The following is a 17481-nucleotide window of genomic DNA, read 5'->3' as shown; positions in this document are numbered from 1 at the left end:
AGAGAGGGTGGGTGTGGATTTCCCACAGATCTCATGGGGAACTGGAAGACCAAGCAGGAAACTGACACCCTTCTGCTATGTGACCCACATCTCATGGGCCCTTTCCGTCTCCAGTGTTCCATCTCTGCCTGGGCCCCCATTCTCCTTCTCTCCCTTTGTCATTGCCTACCTGCAGACACTATTGCAGTGTGAATAGCAAAGAGTGTGAAGGGGGAAGAAGGGGGCTCGATTTCCAGCCTGTCCCTTGTAGACTGAAGAAGACCTTTTACAAGTTACTTAACCTCTTCGATCTCAGATTTCTTTCTATGAAATAGGATTAAGTCCTTCATCACTGAATTCTAAGCATCAATTAAAATAACAAATGTAAACTTGTCAGTCCCAAACAGACCCTGCAGTTTCTAAGCTTTTAATGATTATTTTTCAAGATGGCTATATGTTTGGTAGAAGAGGCAGTAGGGAAAGAGAACTGGAGAAGTGAAAACTTTTAAAAATATATATATATACTTAGTACCAGGCCACAATGTTCTTTTTTTTTAGTACTTGGTGCTTAAAACCTCTCTATACTTTTAGCATAACTTCAACCCAAAGCACACTAAGCTTCACTAATACAGATATACCAAAAACATAAGAATTAACAAAAAACTTTCAGGTTTTGCTCGAGTTTGTCCAAGTAGATGGAGACCCAGATGATGAGGGGGAGACCCCTTCCTGAGCACGATGTGGGATATACACTGAATACTCCACAAAATGTCTAAGAAGGAAAGTTCATTCTGTCTGATGCATATGGGGTTGGCAAGAACTCCATCATCTAGAAGACAGTCTTCTCAGCCCGTTCCCCAACTATAAAATTGTGCCCTTGGATCTCAAGGAGCCTTACAATAATTAAATCTCTGCAGTTCCTAAAGCCAGTACCACTACAGTTGCACCTACCATAGCCTCAGATACTTTGAGAAGTCTGTACTCCAAAAAAGGGAAGACTCACCTGTTCATTCTCCTCTCCTTGGTTGAGCAGAGCCCGGTGGTCCTTCTTACTCTTCTCCTCCATCTAAACCAGACTTGTTAGGGTCCCTCCTGACTAACTGGGGAAAAGTCAAAGCTGCTTGAGACTTATGTGAACTCAGAACAGTCACTACTTGTCACTGCTTTCTCAGGTGCTTTTAAAATCTCTTACCACAATCCTCACCTATTAGGCTAACAAAGAAAAGAGAGGAAATACTCTCCTCAGCCACAGGATTGGCCCATTCATCTCTCCGCTTAGTGTGTTTCTTTTTTTTTTCCCCCCTCCCTGGTGTTTATTTGCTGATGTGAGATGTGATAGGCTCTAGACTTAAGTTGTTGAACCAGAAAGGTTAATAATTTCGTGCACTGCCCGTAAGTATCTCAGCCAATGAATGAGAATGGCCACTTCACTAAAACCCCAAGGCAAAAAGATTAACTAGTTAGAGATGAGTAAAAACCCTGTGGAACTTCGGGATATGGATATGTTGGGGTGACAATGAGAATCTAAGGAAGGGGAGTTGGTTCATGATGGAGAATGTAGCAATCATTTTGGAATCAGGAAAACTTGAACTCTAGTACCTGCTCTACTGATGAACCTGAGCAGATCACTTAAAATCTGAATTTTAGGTTTCTAATATATAAAGTGTCAATAATAATTAAATAGTTGATATGACGATCTAAGATATTTGTAAAAAATCAACAATAGCACCTGTCACACTCAATAAAAGATAATCATCACCATTATTGTAACTCTAATGAAGAAAAAAGAAGTTTCTAATAATTCACTCCTTTCATTTTCTTTTTTTAGTTTGTAAAAAGTTTTCAGATAAGCATATAATGCAGGAGGAGCTAGAAAGGCTGATTATCGGAGATATCATCTAAATTTCCACAATTGTATAATTACCACTGAACTTGATATTTTTTTATCAAAAAATAGGTGCACTGGGATCCACTCAAAGTTTAAGTTGTTCATAAGAAAGAATTTTATCTTTTTTTTTTCTTTTTATTGCATCTAGTCCACTGAGAAAAATCCTTGCCACTTTGGCTATGGAAGAAAACTTACCAGGAGTGAAGGATGACACTTGACTCTCTCTTCTGCCTAAGAGAGTCATCGGTTGCCTTCAAGGGAACCAGTGCTGCCTTGAAGTTTAGGAGAATCCAACATGCTCTCTGGCCCAGGAGGAAGTGGTTGATGGAAACAATTATAGCTTTGCATGCCAGAGAGGCTGCTGAAGTGCCCACAGTAAAGAGAAATATGTGATCACAAATGTGGCATTTTAAGTGTTACCAATCTGAGGTAGAGCTCAGATTTGGAGAAAGTTGTCTTGGGTTTTAGTAAAACGCAATTAAAGATTTGAGGAGTAGCTGTCACTTACTTCTTATCCATCCACTATTCACTCATATTTCTGCTAAAAGAATAGCTCCTTTGTCTGGGCAGTCTGACTTCAGCTGAAAGCACCAGGATGAGTCACGATTTACCTAAGAGTGGGCATGTGACCCAGTTCTCAACAGTAACGTGCAAAAGAAAGACAACTAGGGACAGAGGTCTTCTGGAAAAGATGAACCTATTGATGAAAAAGAGAAAATAGCTTATTTTCTATCTTTTACTCCCTTCCTTTGAAAGCGATAGGTGAGGATGTGATGCTTGGAGTATGGCAGCCATCTTTCGATCATAAGGAGAATGAAAATCACCATGCCAATGATGGCAGAGCAAAGCGCAGAAGAGCTTAGATCCTTATGATACCACTGAGCCATGGCACTAAGCCTGGGACTACTCGCTCCAGACACCTTGTTCCAAACTTAATGAGATGTTCTTAATAAAGCTGCTGCTGTTTGTGGTTTCTGCTACGTACAGCCCAAAGACACAAAAATGTAACACCCATCACAACTCTGTTCAACACCTACTCAGTAATTACATGTTAAACAACAGATACTCCAGACATTCGTGCTAGGCCTTTGGGATTTAGTGGCAAAAAGGAAAGTCACTATCCTGAGGGAGTTTACGGTTTCTTGGGAGAAACAGACAAGTGAGCATCTGCTTAAGTAGAAAGGATCTAGAACTCAGAGTGAATGGGATAACAGCTTCCTGAAGGAAGTGGCATCTGTGCCGACATCGCAAAGATGAGTGGAAGTTAACCAGGTGGAAGGAATGGGGGATAGAGGTGGGTGGTGAGCACATGTTAGGCCAGAGAACAGAAGGACAGAGTGTGTGAAAAGATTCAAGAGAGGTGAGAAATATACCTGTGTGGGGTATCAAGAGAAATCAATGACTTCAGAAGAGAGGCAGAGAAGGGATGCACAGAGCAATGACGATGGAGATGTAAACAGGGGTGCACCTGGCCTTGAAGAGCTTATAAATCAAGTCAAACTGGTTGGTCCATTCTTTGAGTGGATTGCATGGGTGCCCGTGTATGTGTACGTGTGTGGGTTCATTTGTTTTGTTTTGTTTTGTTTTGTTTTGTTTTTGCTTAGTATGTGGCTAAAGAGTTCTCCTTACTAGCTAGACCCGAGACCTTTCTACTAATGAACATTCTTTCCATTCAACATAAAGTCTTCTTTGTTTTTCATGTTTACTTGCTTATTTTGAGAGAGAGAGAGAGAGAGAGAGGAAGAGAGTGCAGGGAGAGGCGGAGGGAGAGAGAGAGAGAGAGAGAAAAAATATCAAGCAAACTCTGCACTGTCAGTGCAGAGTCCGTTGTGGGGCTCGAACTCATGAACGGTGAGATCATGACCTGAGCCAAAACCCAGTATTGGATGCTTAACCGACTGAGCCACCCAGGAGCCCCCAACATAAAGTCTTCTAATAATTACAACTGTTCACAAATGGCCCACAGTTCATGAGCTTCCGAGCCCTAGCAGTGTGCATGCTGACATTTGGCCTGCTCACCATACAGATAATTGAGTCACCAGGTCAAAGTTTGTATTAGATGCTCTTGAGGCTTTGTAAGTACTGAGCTGTTGCTTCAGCCACCAGAGGACATGCTCTGCAGAGAAAATAATCACATCTGCCTTAAACCCTAACTCCCAGAAGATCTGCAACTGATAAAGGTCAAAGGATCCATTGTCAGATGTCCATAAGCCAGAGAAAGCCAGTCACACTCCTGTGGCTTAGCCAGCCCCTTGCAGGCCCACGTGTGGAAGAGTCACCAGTTGAGTTTATGTGTGTAGCAGGGAAGTGGGGCAAGGGTGAAAGGATCTCTGGTGCGAGAAGCCACATCAGCATTAGTAGGAATGACTTCCTCCAGGCTGCACAGCCATAGTGCTCAGGAGGTGATAACTTACGTTGGGACATTGGGACGTTAGGACTCTCAGATCCTTTCTATCTGAAGGCAGCAGATTCTTGATCCCCTGTGGCTGGAAGCAAAACACAGTTCATCCTGTGAACCCCGAAGGCAAACTCTTTACTAATGACAAGAAGTTGTCACCACCATATGCCATAAGGTAAGGCTTCCAGAGACAGGAGGGGAGGGAGGAGCAGGATGAGGAAATGCAAAAGGAGAGGGAGGGAAAGGCTCACCTCACACACAGTCTTGGAGAAATGATTCCCCTCAGAGGCCTAGTCTTAGACCTTACAAGGACTTACTGTTCAGAGTAAAGCCAGAGGAACTATAGAACTAAGAGAGTATCTCATTTCCTCCCACAGTCCCTGACTCAGAACGCAATTTGGTTAACTGTTCAACTCTTGGTTTTGGATCAGGTCATGGCCTCTCGGTTCATGAGTTCAATCCCTACACCAGGCTCTGTGCTGACAGCCTGGAGACTGGGATTCTCTTTTTTTTCCCTCTCTCTCTGCCCCTTCCCACTCATTCTCTTCTTCTCTCTCTCTCAAAATAAATAACCTTAAAAAAAATCCACAAAACTTCAATTTTAAAGATATTATTCAAAGTCAGCAATATATTTCAAGTATCAACTAAAATTTGCACTTACTATACAAAAATATTTCAGCTCACAACATGTACCTTGCTTTATTCTTTTTGAAGAGCCTTGGAAGAAAAAAAACTAGATAACCAAGTTGAAGCCGTGGATGGAAATCTGATCGAGCTAAGGAATTAGATTTTATGTGGTTGGCAAAAAAGCATCCCTTAGAGGTGTACAATGACTCACCGACCTGTTCAGCTCCATTCCATTCTGCCCACACATGTGAAAATCTGCCGTATGCAATGCACTGTTCTAGGCCCTAAAATGAGAATCTAGAGCTGAATGAGCCTCAAACCCTGCCCTTGAGCTCAGACTACTGGAGTCATGTTCCAGAATCTAAATCTGTATTTTCTGCTTTCCTCCAGCTGCTCTTGTGACCCATGTCACAAAAGGGCTTTGACAAGCTCGTCTTTCATCCACAAGCTCAGTTCCAACTAGTCATTGATATGTTAACCATTCACTGCTCAGCTAGATCCTTTGAGATGTCTTCCTCCTGTAGAAACTGGATGATTCAGAATCTGTTGCCAGAAGTTATAATGTTTGAAAGTCACTGATTGTTAGAATATCTGAACTTATAGTAGGAAACAAGGCAGCTCAAGGATTTCTGATTAGAGAATGTGAAGCAAGGGGGAAAAGGTATTCCACCTCCCCCACTTACAACTGACTCCTGATTCATGAGGTTCTCATTTCTGCTCTTGTTCCAGGCCTGGCTCCCCATTCAGCTGCCCTCTGTAGGGGACAGAGACACAAGTTAGGTAGCTGGGCCAGCTCTTCCATGGCCCTCATGGGGGTCAAGTATGAGAGCCGGCATCAAACCTTAGGATATTCTCGGTCTTGATTATAAAATTAGTTGGGGCGCCTGGGTGGCTCAGTCAGTTGAGCGTCCGACTTTGGCTCAGGTCATGATCTCGCAGTCCGTGAGTTCGAGCCCCGCGTCAGGCTCTGTGCTGACAGCTCGGAGCTTGGAGCCTGCTTCGAATTCTGTGTCTCCCTCTCTCTCTGCCCCTCCCCCACTCATGCTCTGTCTCTCTCTCTCTGTCAATAATAAATAAACATTAAAAACAGTTTAAAAAATTAGCTTCAGATGCATTGCAGATACCGTAATTTGGTGTGGAGCATTGAAAGTTATTCTTTTTCATGCACTTGCTTATGCTGTGATTTTAAAAGTATTGTATCTTCAGTCATTGAATAAGTATTAATTGATTTAATCTGTTTATGGAGTCGATTATATTTTCCTAACGGTTTATACGTCCAGGTTTGGTAGCCCTCGTGGCCCGAGGGTTCACCAACTTTGCTCTGGGGTTCATTCCCATAGCATTTTATATATGTATAAAATAAGTCAGTAACAAAACTCTTACCACATTCAAGGGAAAGGACCGTTCTTCAAATCCCAGCATTAAGTTCAGGGAGTGGCAGATATGGTAGGTGCTCAATAAATAATGTGTAAATGAATAAATCACTCTGTTCCTGCCTAGAGAATCTGCTTTACAATATTCCATTTTTCAGATTGGGCAGATGCGTACAGAGTTTTTCCTTTAGGATGGTCATTGGCAGAGTGGAAAACAGAACTAGAGCAGATACTATCTGTGGTCTGTTTAAATCCCTGTGGATGCCTTTGAAGCCTCAACAGGTGTTTGCATGTTCTTCTAATGACCTGCATTGGCCATTCTCTGCAGAGGATTGCCTTTGAGCCCCTTGCCTGTCCCAGCAAAGACCCCAAAGTGCCTGGAAGTTACTCCCCACCCCCACTCTCCCCAAGCAGTCCTGAGCCAATGATGAAGGCTGAGTCTGAGCCTTTTCTCCCTCACCAAGAGTTAGGACACTGTGGTGAAATTTGCACTCCCAAGCTCCCTGGCAGCATCAGGTTGAGGTTAACACTTTGCCAAAAATCACATTCTTACTTGTCTCTTCTTCCACTACTTTACCAGTTTCTCCTGGAACAGTTCCTTAATAAAATATTTGCACATAAATCCCTGTCCCAGCGTCTGTTTCTGGGAACCCAACTTCAGGAAAGAACGAAGGCTTCCTGATATTTGTATCCCCTGAATCTACGTAGGTACCATCAACCCATTTCTACTGGGGGGAAGGAAACCACCGGCTATATAAGCAGATTTCACCTTCCCATGCTCTCACCTGGCTTTTACCCAGCAACCTCACCTCAAGGCCTCCAATTTCTTCTCTCCCTGCTGTAAAATTTTCCATAAAACACCTGAGTTTAGTTTTACCATTTTTTCTGTCTAAGGTTTTAAAAACTTTCCAAGAGAAGTCGTAACTTATTTTATGCTGCTGGAAATGGATTGACTATTGTCAAGGAACTTAAGCTTGCCAAAACTTATGCCACATTGCCCAGGGTACTCTGTGTATTTAGTAGCTGCATAAGAACAGAATGTCTGTGTAATTTAATATTTGGGAGGGCTTTCCTGATGACTGGTCACAAGAACAAATCTACACCGACTGCCAGTTGCATGGCTTGTCAGCTGAGCACAGTAAATGCCAGTGAGAATGATTGTCAAGTGTTAACTGTATTTGTCAGGTAAGTCACCAACTGGAATCTGACTAGTGGCCAAAAATGCCCCGGTGCTGTCAGATCACTACCATGGTGAACACTAAACCCCCACTCCTGCCTCCCTCATTGCTACTGACAATGCTGATGACCACTGAGACCAGTGATGGATGCTGAACAGAAGGGCAATAGCATTTCTGAAATTGATGTTGTCTCCGCTCAAAGATCAGAGTTTCGATTATATTTGTCAATCCAGGAGGTTTCCCTGGGAAGAAAACAGCCTGGATGAGGCCAGACGATTAAAAACATAGGGAATGGGGGAGCCTGGGTGGCTCAGTCGGTAAAGCGTCCCACTTCAGCTCAGGTCATGATCTCCCAGTTTGTGGATTCAAGCCCTGAGTCAGGCTCTGTGCTGACAGCTTGGAGCCTGGAGCCTGCTTCAGATTCTGTGTCTCCCTCTCTCTCTATCCCTCCCCCACTCCTGCTCTCTCTCTCTCTCTCTCTCAAAGATAAACAAACATTAAAAAATGAAAAAAAATCAAGGGCACCTGGGTGGCTCAGTCGGCTGAATGTCCGATTTCTGCTCAGGTCATGATCTCGCAGTCTGTGAGTTCGAGCCCCACGTCGGACTCTGTGCTGACAGCTCAGAGCCTGGAGCCTGCTTCGGATTCTGTGTCTCCCTCTCTCTCTGCCCCTCCCCTACTCATGCTGTGTGTGTGTGTGTGTGTGTCTCTCTCTCTGTCAAAAATAAATAAACATTAAAAAAATTAAAAAAAAGAAAAGAACAGAGGACTTAGAGTTTTAACAAAGAGCAGGGATAACTGGACTCATCTCAAGGGAGAGAAGTCTGTCAGTGGGGTTTCTTCCCACCAGAGTCTTTTATAACATGGAGTAGAGAATGCAGGGTGATAAACACAGTATTTCCAAAGGAATTACACCAAAAAAAAAAAAGTTCTCTCCTCACTGCTGGAGTTGGCAGGAAAATATTGTAGATGTATCTCTATGGGGACAAGGGCAAGATAGCACATTTAGGGACAATCTAAGTTATTCTTTTAGGATCACAGTTCCAACACCTGATTCATCATCAGAATCACCTGGAGAGCTTGCTAAAGATACAACTCCTCTGGACTCATCTCAGAGATTCCGACTGAGTACGTGTGAGGTTGGGCCCAGGACTTTATTCCTAATAAGCAACTTGGGGATTTTCATGATGGCTCAAGTTTGGGGACCAGGTTCCACAGGAAGCCTATAAATTGCTGTGAACTATTTCCTGGATAGAGTGAGCTAACACATAATGGGACGGCCAAGAGGCCAACTAAACACTACCTATAAATATGCCCCAACTTGGACTTCCTTGCGCAGGTCTTTGCATCTCATTTCAAGATCCAGTAGACTTGAAGGACCAATTGTAAAAAGCCTTCACCATAGTCATATGCTGGGATGACAAGGACACAAAACGAGGTCTAAAATTAAGTTGACTCTTTTGAATTGCAAGTGACTGATTCTATAAACCAAGGCTGGACGTTGGTCATTCTCTACCTTATTTTACATAACAATCAGGGGCAACTGGGTAGCTCAGCTACCTGGGTAGCTTCTTAGGTCAAGCACCTTTAGTTCAGATCATGATCTCATGGGATCCAGCCCTGGAGTTGGCGCTGTACTGACAGTGTGGACCTGGCTTGGGATTCTCTCTCTCCCTCTCTCTTTCTCTCTGCCCCTCCCCTGCTCATGTTCTCTCTCTCCCTCTCAAAAATAAATAGACACCTAAAAAATAACAACAAATAAATACATAAATAAATAAAATAAGAATCAGCAGACTACATAAAAAAGAATAATTTTAAATAATTAGTCAATTATGGATAATTACGTTTTAATTAAACTAGAATTACACTCAATGCCTAGAATTGTGTGTTCGTTAGTTTGTTCCTTCTTCATTTATGCATATTCTCTTATCCTCCTTTACTGATTCACACAACACATTGAAGAGCTATACTATGTGTCAGGCCAAGACTTAAGGACCCTCCTTAAAGTTTTAGAGATGAAGGAAAAGAAACTATTGCCACATTTAATTTTCTTTGACTTCTGCAGTTATGAAGAAGGGAGTAAATAATATTCACGTGCCAATAGTCAAGATGTAGACACAGTGACTAATTTGCTCAGGTCGCAAATCAGGAAAGTCTGGATTAGAGCTCAGAAGGGTGTAAGCTCGTACTCTTAACTGACATAGGCCATTGCCCAAAAGGAAATTTGAGGTTGATTTTCTCTATCCGAGTACTGTGTGGTTACTGGTAATGTGGTCAGACATGGGGCTCTGAATAAGAGCCAATGACTTCAGCTGGCACGACTGCTGTGCCAACAAAGCCAGCTCTGCCCTTACCCCAGCCCCAGGTGCACGCCCAGACTCCTGCTGGCTGGAGCCACCCCACTCTTCTCTGGGACACTTGTGAACTTTCCCCACTGTGCTAGGCTGAGCTGTGGGTGGATACACAAAGATTTGGCCTTTCCCAACTACGACTCTTGGCATCCAGACCAAATCAGTTTCTGGGATCCATTTAGGGAGGATCCAAACCTACAAAATTAGCCTCAAATCAAACCGGTTTCCAATTAGTCATGGATGGTGGCTTGATTCTTAAGACTGTCAAGTTCATCAAATTCTCAGGGCTAGCCTTGGGTTAGGTGAGGACAGAATTGGCTCAGCTTTCAGACCACAGGATCCAGCCAGTTGTGCAGTCACCTCCTCTTGTGCTTTGTTCTGTCCCTACGCAGGCCAGGGACAGAGTGGCTTTAGGGCTCTGTGGAGCTTTGTCAGAGTGTATCCCTCCTACATGTTCCTGTATGGACTTCTAAATAGGCATTCACCTAGGGGGGAGGAATCTTTCCTATCTTTATAAGTTATGTTTTCTGGTTACATAAACCTGGAACAACCTGGATCCCAGATGGCCTACCACTCTGAAGTCCCTCCTGAATCATTAAGAATTTCCACAGAAGCCCTCTGCAAGTGATGCTGCTTGCAGGGCTCCTACTCACAGCATGCTCTCCCCTCCTGCCACCAGGCTTGGCTCTAGGTACCACAGGTCACCACTCTGAGATGATCTCTGCTCCTGCCCGAGGCTTCTGTGGGCCTTGTCTGACCCTGAGATTGGTTGCCAGGGTCCCCAGACTTCTGTGACCGCATGGCCACTCTGTGTCACTTGTCCATTCTTCATCCCCTTCAGGCACTTTCTATCTCCTTTAGCCATTTGGAGACATGCTCAGACTGTCCATGTTACCTGTTACCTATGTATCTGAGCATGATACGATCAGCCATTAGCAACATGCATCTATGCTCCCACAGCCACGACACTGTCAGGATTCTCTCCATCCGCCTTTTATTGCACTGTGACACACAGAACACAAGACGGTTTAGCTCTTCCTCTCTTTCTCTCTCTCCCTCTCTGCACCCCCTCTCTCTCCATCACAGCTTCCCAAGTCCTTGCAAAAGTTCTGAAAGTTAGGGTGAAACCAGAAAACAGAGAGAATACACACCCAGTCGTACTCAAACTTCCCTTGTCCTCCAAAACCTTGTCCCTTGGTTTTTAAACAAAGTGCACTGCCCCAGTTTTCCCTCCCCTTGGGTTGAGCATATCCCTGAGAGAGCTTTTGTCCCTGCACACAAATTCACTCCTTGGGTCCCCTACACATTGAGAGTGTCTTTGCAACACATGCCTAACCCATCTAACTCCACAGCATACCTCCGCACTCTGCCATGTAAATGGGCAGCTGGACTGATGAAGCTTCCATGTTGGAATCACTATACTTTGCACTTTGTGTTTTTATTCACAGTCCTATTGTTTTAGTTCAGCTCCTTTGTACTGCATGGAAAGCAGACGTTCACAAAGCAGGAAAAATAAATCAACAAAATGTCCTAGTGTTTATATTTTTTATTCAATCATGCCACAGCTGCTTGCCGAGCCCCAACCACTGCCCTGTGCTAGGTGCCGAGTAGGCAGATGAGAAGAATCAGGCTTGGTCCCTACCCTCAGAGAATGCGCACTCTAGTTAAAGTGGAGTTGGGTGGGAGTTGGAGGAATCCAAAATGGCACAGGACCATTATGCATGATCAAAAGAGGTGCCTGCCACACAAAGGAGATATTTGAGGAGTGCGAGCAGTGTGTAGACAGAAGACATCTCCCTTCTGGCTTGCAGACCAGGTGGCATTCTAACTGGGTCTTGAGAATGGGTGGTATTTGGGTATGTGGGGATGAGAGTAAGAATTATCAATGCCCCCAAAGACAAAGCAGCATGAGCAAAGGTATCGAGTTGGGAAAGTCCCTGTATGCCTGGAGTGAGTGAGTTACCGAGTGCTGGCAATAATGAGCTACCGACTGGCGTAAGGGAGGTTAGCCTAAAGCCAAGACAGAGTCCATATGACTCGAAAATGCTGGACAAAGTGGAGGCCGAGCAAAATTCAAGCAAAGATATAAGTTTCTGCTTTTGGAGACCAAAATCACAAACCAGAGCTATATATGCTCCCGCAAAATAGGCTGTAGGGCTCTGGTTATTGGATTTTACTCCTCAGCAATGGGAGTTGACCTTCTGTGACTGATGATCAAATTCAAGAGAACTTCTATGAGAACTAAAATCTCTTTCTAGAAGCAATTACACTTGTCACGGCAGTCCACTGGATGGTTACCTTGCCTTGATTGCCTTCTTGTTCTTCAATGCTACAAAGATTTTATCCAGGAGAAACATGGGAGAGTGACAGAGCAGAGAACTCATTGGCAGAAGTCCTGCATCTGAACGCAGCTCCAGCTCCTACATGCCCTTGTACAAGTTACTGAGACTTTTGAAGGGTCTGTTACCTCATCAAAAGAAAGAGGATAGTAATCCTTGCCCTGCCTTCCTCTTTAGATTGTCATGAGACTTAAACAAGAGAATGAGTGCAAAAGTTTTTGTAGACGGTAGTGCCCTGTTACCAAGCGGAGAATAATGGTGTCTACAGCATTAGGAAATGTCTAAAACTTTGTAAAGATGTGATTTTGATTCCACATTCCTGGAGTATTAGCCACAGTGAAAGACCCACTGAAGAAAGGGAAAAAGGTTGATTTTATAACACAAGAATTACAGATTATGCTTGCCTCTTTTGCACAGAATTACTTATTACAGCATAAACTAAATACAGGACTCTGAATAAATACTTGCTTTTCTAGTCATTGCATCTGCAAGTGTGCACACGCACCCTTCTATGAGCTCAGAGGATGCAGATGGCACAGACCTCTTTCCATTCTCAGATCATTACGTGTTTAGTGAGAAGAACCCAGAGCCAGAGTTCCTCTCTGTGTGTCAGAGCTGCGTACCTTGGAGTGAACATACAGCGGACCTTTTAAATGATGTGGATCAGATGACTGTGTTCTTTTCTCCTCCAAGTCCTGGTCAGACAAGCGTATCAGGCGCAGGTACTCTGACCCCAGGTTTGGCACACTCTCCCATATTTTTTTTACTGAATTTTTTCAAGCAGCTCTTTCTATGAAAACACACACATCAGAAGTATGTCCCAGCTGTCAGTTTGGTGGTCAGGACCCATCAGTGGGTACCTGTATTCTAGAATCTTATCCCCAACCAAAGCCACCTTCCAAAGTACAGAGCAGTCAAGCCCATTTGACTGCGGGACCTCACAGGGCTATAAACCTGTCCTCCCCAGCCCATCTCCCCACAATAGGCAGCCTGATATTCTATGTGGGCAGTGACAGCAAGGGTTCACATCACAGCATAAGATTGAGACATGTGCGAATCAAGTCTGAAAAGGATCTGGCAGGTAATTGAATTCCATCGGAGAGTTGACTTCCACCTCTAATTGGCCTCTGAATATCCCCTTGTATTGCCAATGTCATGGGGCACACACCTCATGGGTCACCAGCTTCCACTGCTGTTTGAGCTGTTGGGGCAGTGGTCTTCGTGTCAGCCTAAAGCCATTCCCACTGTGCCCTTTACACACTGAGCATGCCACCAGGCACAGGTGGGAGCCTTCTCTCCCACAGGAACCCTTCAAGTATTTGAAAACAACTCTCACATCCCTTGACAATACCCCCCAACCCCATTTTTTCAAGTAAAGCATTTTCTCACTACCTCTCAGTTACAGTTAACTTCAAGTACAGTCTTCAGAATAAGACTCTTTTGACAAAGATTTTAGGGCTGTTTGGCTGGTGAGGAAATGGAGTTTTCCCTCTCTGTTTTCCTGCCGGTCTTGTTGAATCACTGAGGATGGAACTTAGGACCAAGGTAAGAGCAACTCAGAGTCTCAGAAAGACAGACACTCATTGGTTTTAGTTTAGTTTTGTTTTTAACCTGCCTCTAGCCCAAGCTTGGCAGGGTGCCTGGCATTCATTTGAACATTAGGCCCTGGTATTAGCAAAAGGTTGCTTCCTTCCACCTGGTGAATAAGAAACCTATTCTTTGTTTGACTGTGAGATCACCCCAAACACCCAGCCCTGCTGGAGCTTTGTAATTAGGAGGTATTGGGAAACAACAGAAGGTTTGCTCAGAAGATCTGTGTCTAAGGCCTGGGTCTGCTCTCCTTACTCTGAATCTCAGTTTCCTCACGTGTAAAAGTGGATGATAAGCCTTTCCTTGCCTGAGTCTGAGTGAATCGTGCAATGCAAATGAGACAAGAGAGGTGACAGCACCTGGTAAGGGGATCTTCTAGGTGGGAATGCCCTTGCCCAGGACTAGGTTGTAGACCATCTCCAGCTTGCCCTGTTGAAAAATGAGAAAACTACGAGTTTTAGAAAAAGACATTCAGAGCTACCATATCTCTGCTGTGGCTAACTTTGTAAAAGGAAACATTTCTTTCTGTACCAAGGAAGACAATGATTCTGCAGCCTATTTACATGATTCTTCACACCCTATTTTAAAACCAGAAGCAACAAGATACTTTCACGGCTGAGAAACACTGTGTTTCCAGAATTATCTGCAGCCACAGAGCCTCCAGCCATGCTCCGGAATTCAGCCAGGGAAGGCAATGCTTGCAGATGCTATTGATAAGGAGAAAAGCCAGCTTGGGACACACCCCCTGTCCAGAACCTTCACCTAGGATTTGAGGTTTGTAATGAAAATTTTGCTTTTGCTTTAAAATACTATCTGTGGATGTTTTCCTAAAACTCAGAGTTGTCTGCTGAGCTAACAGAAATCTGGATGTTTTCTATGCTAAATGAATCCGAGATAACAAAATTGTAATAGTGATAAAATAAGGGCAATTTCTGTTTCCTGAAAATTGAAGCCTTTTCAAACTTAAGAAATGTGTAGATTGCATAAGCACTTACATCAATTGATAACATATAATGTTGTGGTACAAGACTAATTTTTCTCAAAAATAATTTCCATTTTGTACTCAGCCCCACAAATTATGTAGTTGGTCCAGCTCGGGTTCCTGGGAGAGAAACTAAAGTAGCATGTATCAAAGAGCATCAAAAATTAAGAATTTCGAGATGGCAGCAGCAAAGCATTAAACCAAATGTGGGGCCCTTCTAAGCATGGGGCCCCAGGTGACTGCACAGGTCATGTGCCCATGAAACCAGCCCTAAACACAGGAGACTGTACTTCCCGGTTCCTTTGCCAAACCCTTGATTAATGAGATGTGAGTAGTGGAAGAGAGGCGTTCCACTTTTTGGGTGAGGCAGTGAAAAGCCTTTGTGCCTTCTCCAGTCTCTTCCTTTCCCATCATAGTGAACGTGGAGTACTCGTTTTCAGCCGGTGGAGCCAACAGATTGAAGCAGTCACCACTGAGGAGAGCTAGTCTACAGAGTCACCTGGACCACGAAAGAAGCTCTTGTGTGTTAAGCCATTGAGACAAGGGACTTGTTTGTTACTGAAGCATGAGCTTAGCCCATCCTTCCAAATATGTAGGAGAAGGCCAGAAGCAGAAGAAAATGTCTCAACTCTGAAAGTACTATGCAGGAAAGGAAACCAGACAGTGAGGACTGGTATAATGGCTCTCATGCACTTGTTTTTCCATCAATAAAATAAGAATTCAAAGGTGATCTTTCACATGTTACATTTCTATGGCTACACACAGTGCTACTTTCTCTCAATTCATTTAAAAAATGTTACCTAAGAAAAGAGATTATATACTCTCCTTGTCCTTTAGCCTCCCAGTCTCTGGGCTGATTGCCATCGTTGGCTCACTCTTGATTCACCAACACCATCAATACTTTCAGAATCAAGAGGAAGGCACTCTTCTGGGGGCAGTGTTCTGCTCTGTAGAAAGTATTTTATCAGGTAAACTTGAATTTGCGATCATGATTGGATAGTTTTTTTTATTCCAAAAACTCCAGCTGATTTTGTAAGAGTCCCATTGTTTGAAAATTACTGAACTGGTCCCTTTTGTCATTGTTTCTATGCTTTATCACCTTAGAGATCACTTTGGCTTCAGAGTTGTTCCTCATTGCTCTCAAACACCGGATTGCTGTAAGACACCCCCCTGCCACACTCTGGCATGTCAGAGTAGGACGTTTGGTTTAGCGGGGGCCAGCTGGGGTCATCTGCCACGGCCCTCTGCCATATCCGATACTGGCTTTTTGATTGATAGCCAAAACACCTTTTGAATGTTGTCCACAGGGCTCGGTTTTCAATAATGGCCTCCTGCAAAATAAGAGAGTTCTTCTTTACAACCAGAGGTTGGCTATGGTCCTCCATAGACCCTACGGAGGAGCTACCACATTAGCTGCTTAGATCCAGCTTGACAAAAAACTTGAGGCCTGTACGAACAAATCCAATGTGGTTTCATGAGATAGGTCTCAGCCTCTCAAGCTTTTCCACTCAAGGAACTCTTCTGGGAAAAGAGAGAGTTCCCAGTTTTAAGAATCTGGAAACATAGCTTGAAGTAGTCTGCCTCGAGGATGAAATTCCTTTTGAATCTCATATATAAATTAAATTTAAATTCCTTCAAATTCTGCAGTCCACTCCCTACCACACCCCATGGAATTACCTTATAGAAAGACGTGGCTTTGGTGTGCCCTGCCATAGGACTGCATAGTCCCGAATACAGGTCAATAAATTGGAATGTGGGCCACAGTCTTACACCTGGACAGATCTGGATTCAAGTTCCAGCTCTGACATCTACTATGGACAAATCAGTTACCTTATCTGAGCTTCAGTGATTAGAAATAATAATTCCTTCTTTGTGTAACTCTCCTTACAATGTAGGGCAGGGCATGGTATAGATGCCTCCCTCTACCACCTTTATGAATTATTTACTTAACAAATAGCTATGGGGGCATCTGGGTGGCTTAGTCAGTTAAGCTTCCTACTTTGGCTCAGGTCATGATCTTGTGGTTTATGGGTTTGAGCTCTGTGCTGACAGCTCGAAGCCTGGAGCTTGCTTCAGATTCTGTGTCTCTGTCTTTCTCTGCCCCTCCTCCCTCATGCTCTGTCTCCCTCTCCTTCAAAAATAAATAAACATCAAAAAACATTTTTTTAATAAATAAATAAGACAATAAGCTATGTACTGTGGCCCTATTCACTGTGGCCTCTTTCATCTACAAGTATTTCACTACAATGCATTTTTCTAAGATTACAGAAGACATGTCTCTTTGGAAACATTTTGGACTGCCATTTTATTTCATGAGTTAGACTGAGCCTCAAACAGATCTCAAGTTATAACATAATACAGAGTGTATAAGAGGTTATTGTGTTATTTTTTCATTTTTATCGTAAGTCATAAAAGTTAACCATCTTAGAAGTTATCTTGAGAAAAACAAAAAATATGAGAAGCCTGCTGTCCCACAGAATGAGAACTCATTTTGGTGTCTATCAGTGGTATCTTTGCTAGACTAGAAGAATCAATTCTGTGGGATTCTACAAGCACCTTTGCCAGGGTAGTAGTTTTCCTAAATTCCACCCATCTTTGATATTGGAGTCCCATTGCCAATGGAAATAACAGAGAACAGCTAGTCTGAATCTTTCTGCCTCAAAAAATGGATCATCTGTTAGCAGGCTGTTAAAGACCCACACAGCCATCTCAAGAGCATCTTGTAAACTTCAGGGCTCACCTAGCCAGACTTATTCTACTTTTTCATTTTGTACTC

At 43.5% G+C, this 17481-nt stretch overlaps 2 protein-coding genes across 2 annotated transcripts in view; both read right to left on the bottom strand.

Moving 5' to 3' along the window:
• The window catches only part of ATP13A5 (ATPase 13A5), a 141210-nt gene extending 137590 nt beyond the window's left edge, over positions 1-3620 (bottom strand). Inside the window, exon 1 of the mRNA XM_043594576.1 lies at positions 983-3620. Within this exon, the coding sequence (XP_043450511.1) occupies positions 983-1045 (63 nt within the window). The 5' untranslated portion in view covers positions 1046-3620. The remainder of the gene's footprint in view (positions 1-982) is intronic.
• An 8866-nt stretch (positions 3621-12486) lies between these two features.
• The window catches only part of ATP13A4 (ATPase 13A4), a 112830-nt gene continuing 107835 nt past the window's right edge, over positions 12487-17481 (bottom strand). The window contains exon 27 of the mRNA XM_043593294.1: positions 12487-16036. Coding sequence (XP_043449229.1) covers positions 15824-16036 — 213 coding nt within the window. The 3' untranslated portion in view covers positions 12487-15823. The remainder of the gene's footprint in view (positions 16037-17481) is intronic.

This window comes from Prionailurus bengalensis, chromosome C2, assembly GCF_016509475.1.
Source record: "Prionailurus bengalensis isolate Pbe53 chromosome C2, Fcat_Pben_1.1_paternal_pri, whole genome shotgun sequence".
Taxonomy (NCBI): Eukaryota; Metazoa; Chordata; class Mammalia; order Carnivora; family Felidae; genus Prionailurus; species Prionailurus bengalensis.
The sequence above is the reverse complement of the archived record's forward strand: the minus strand, read 5'-3'. Positions and strand labels throughout refer to the sequence as shown.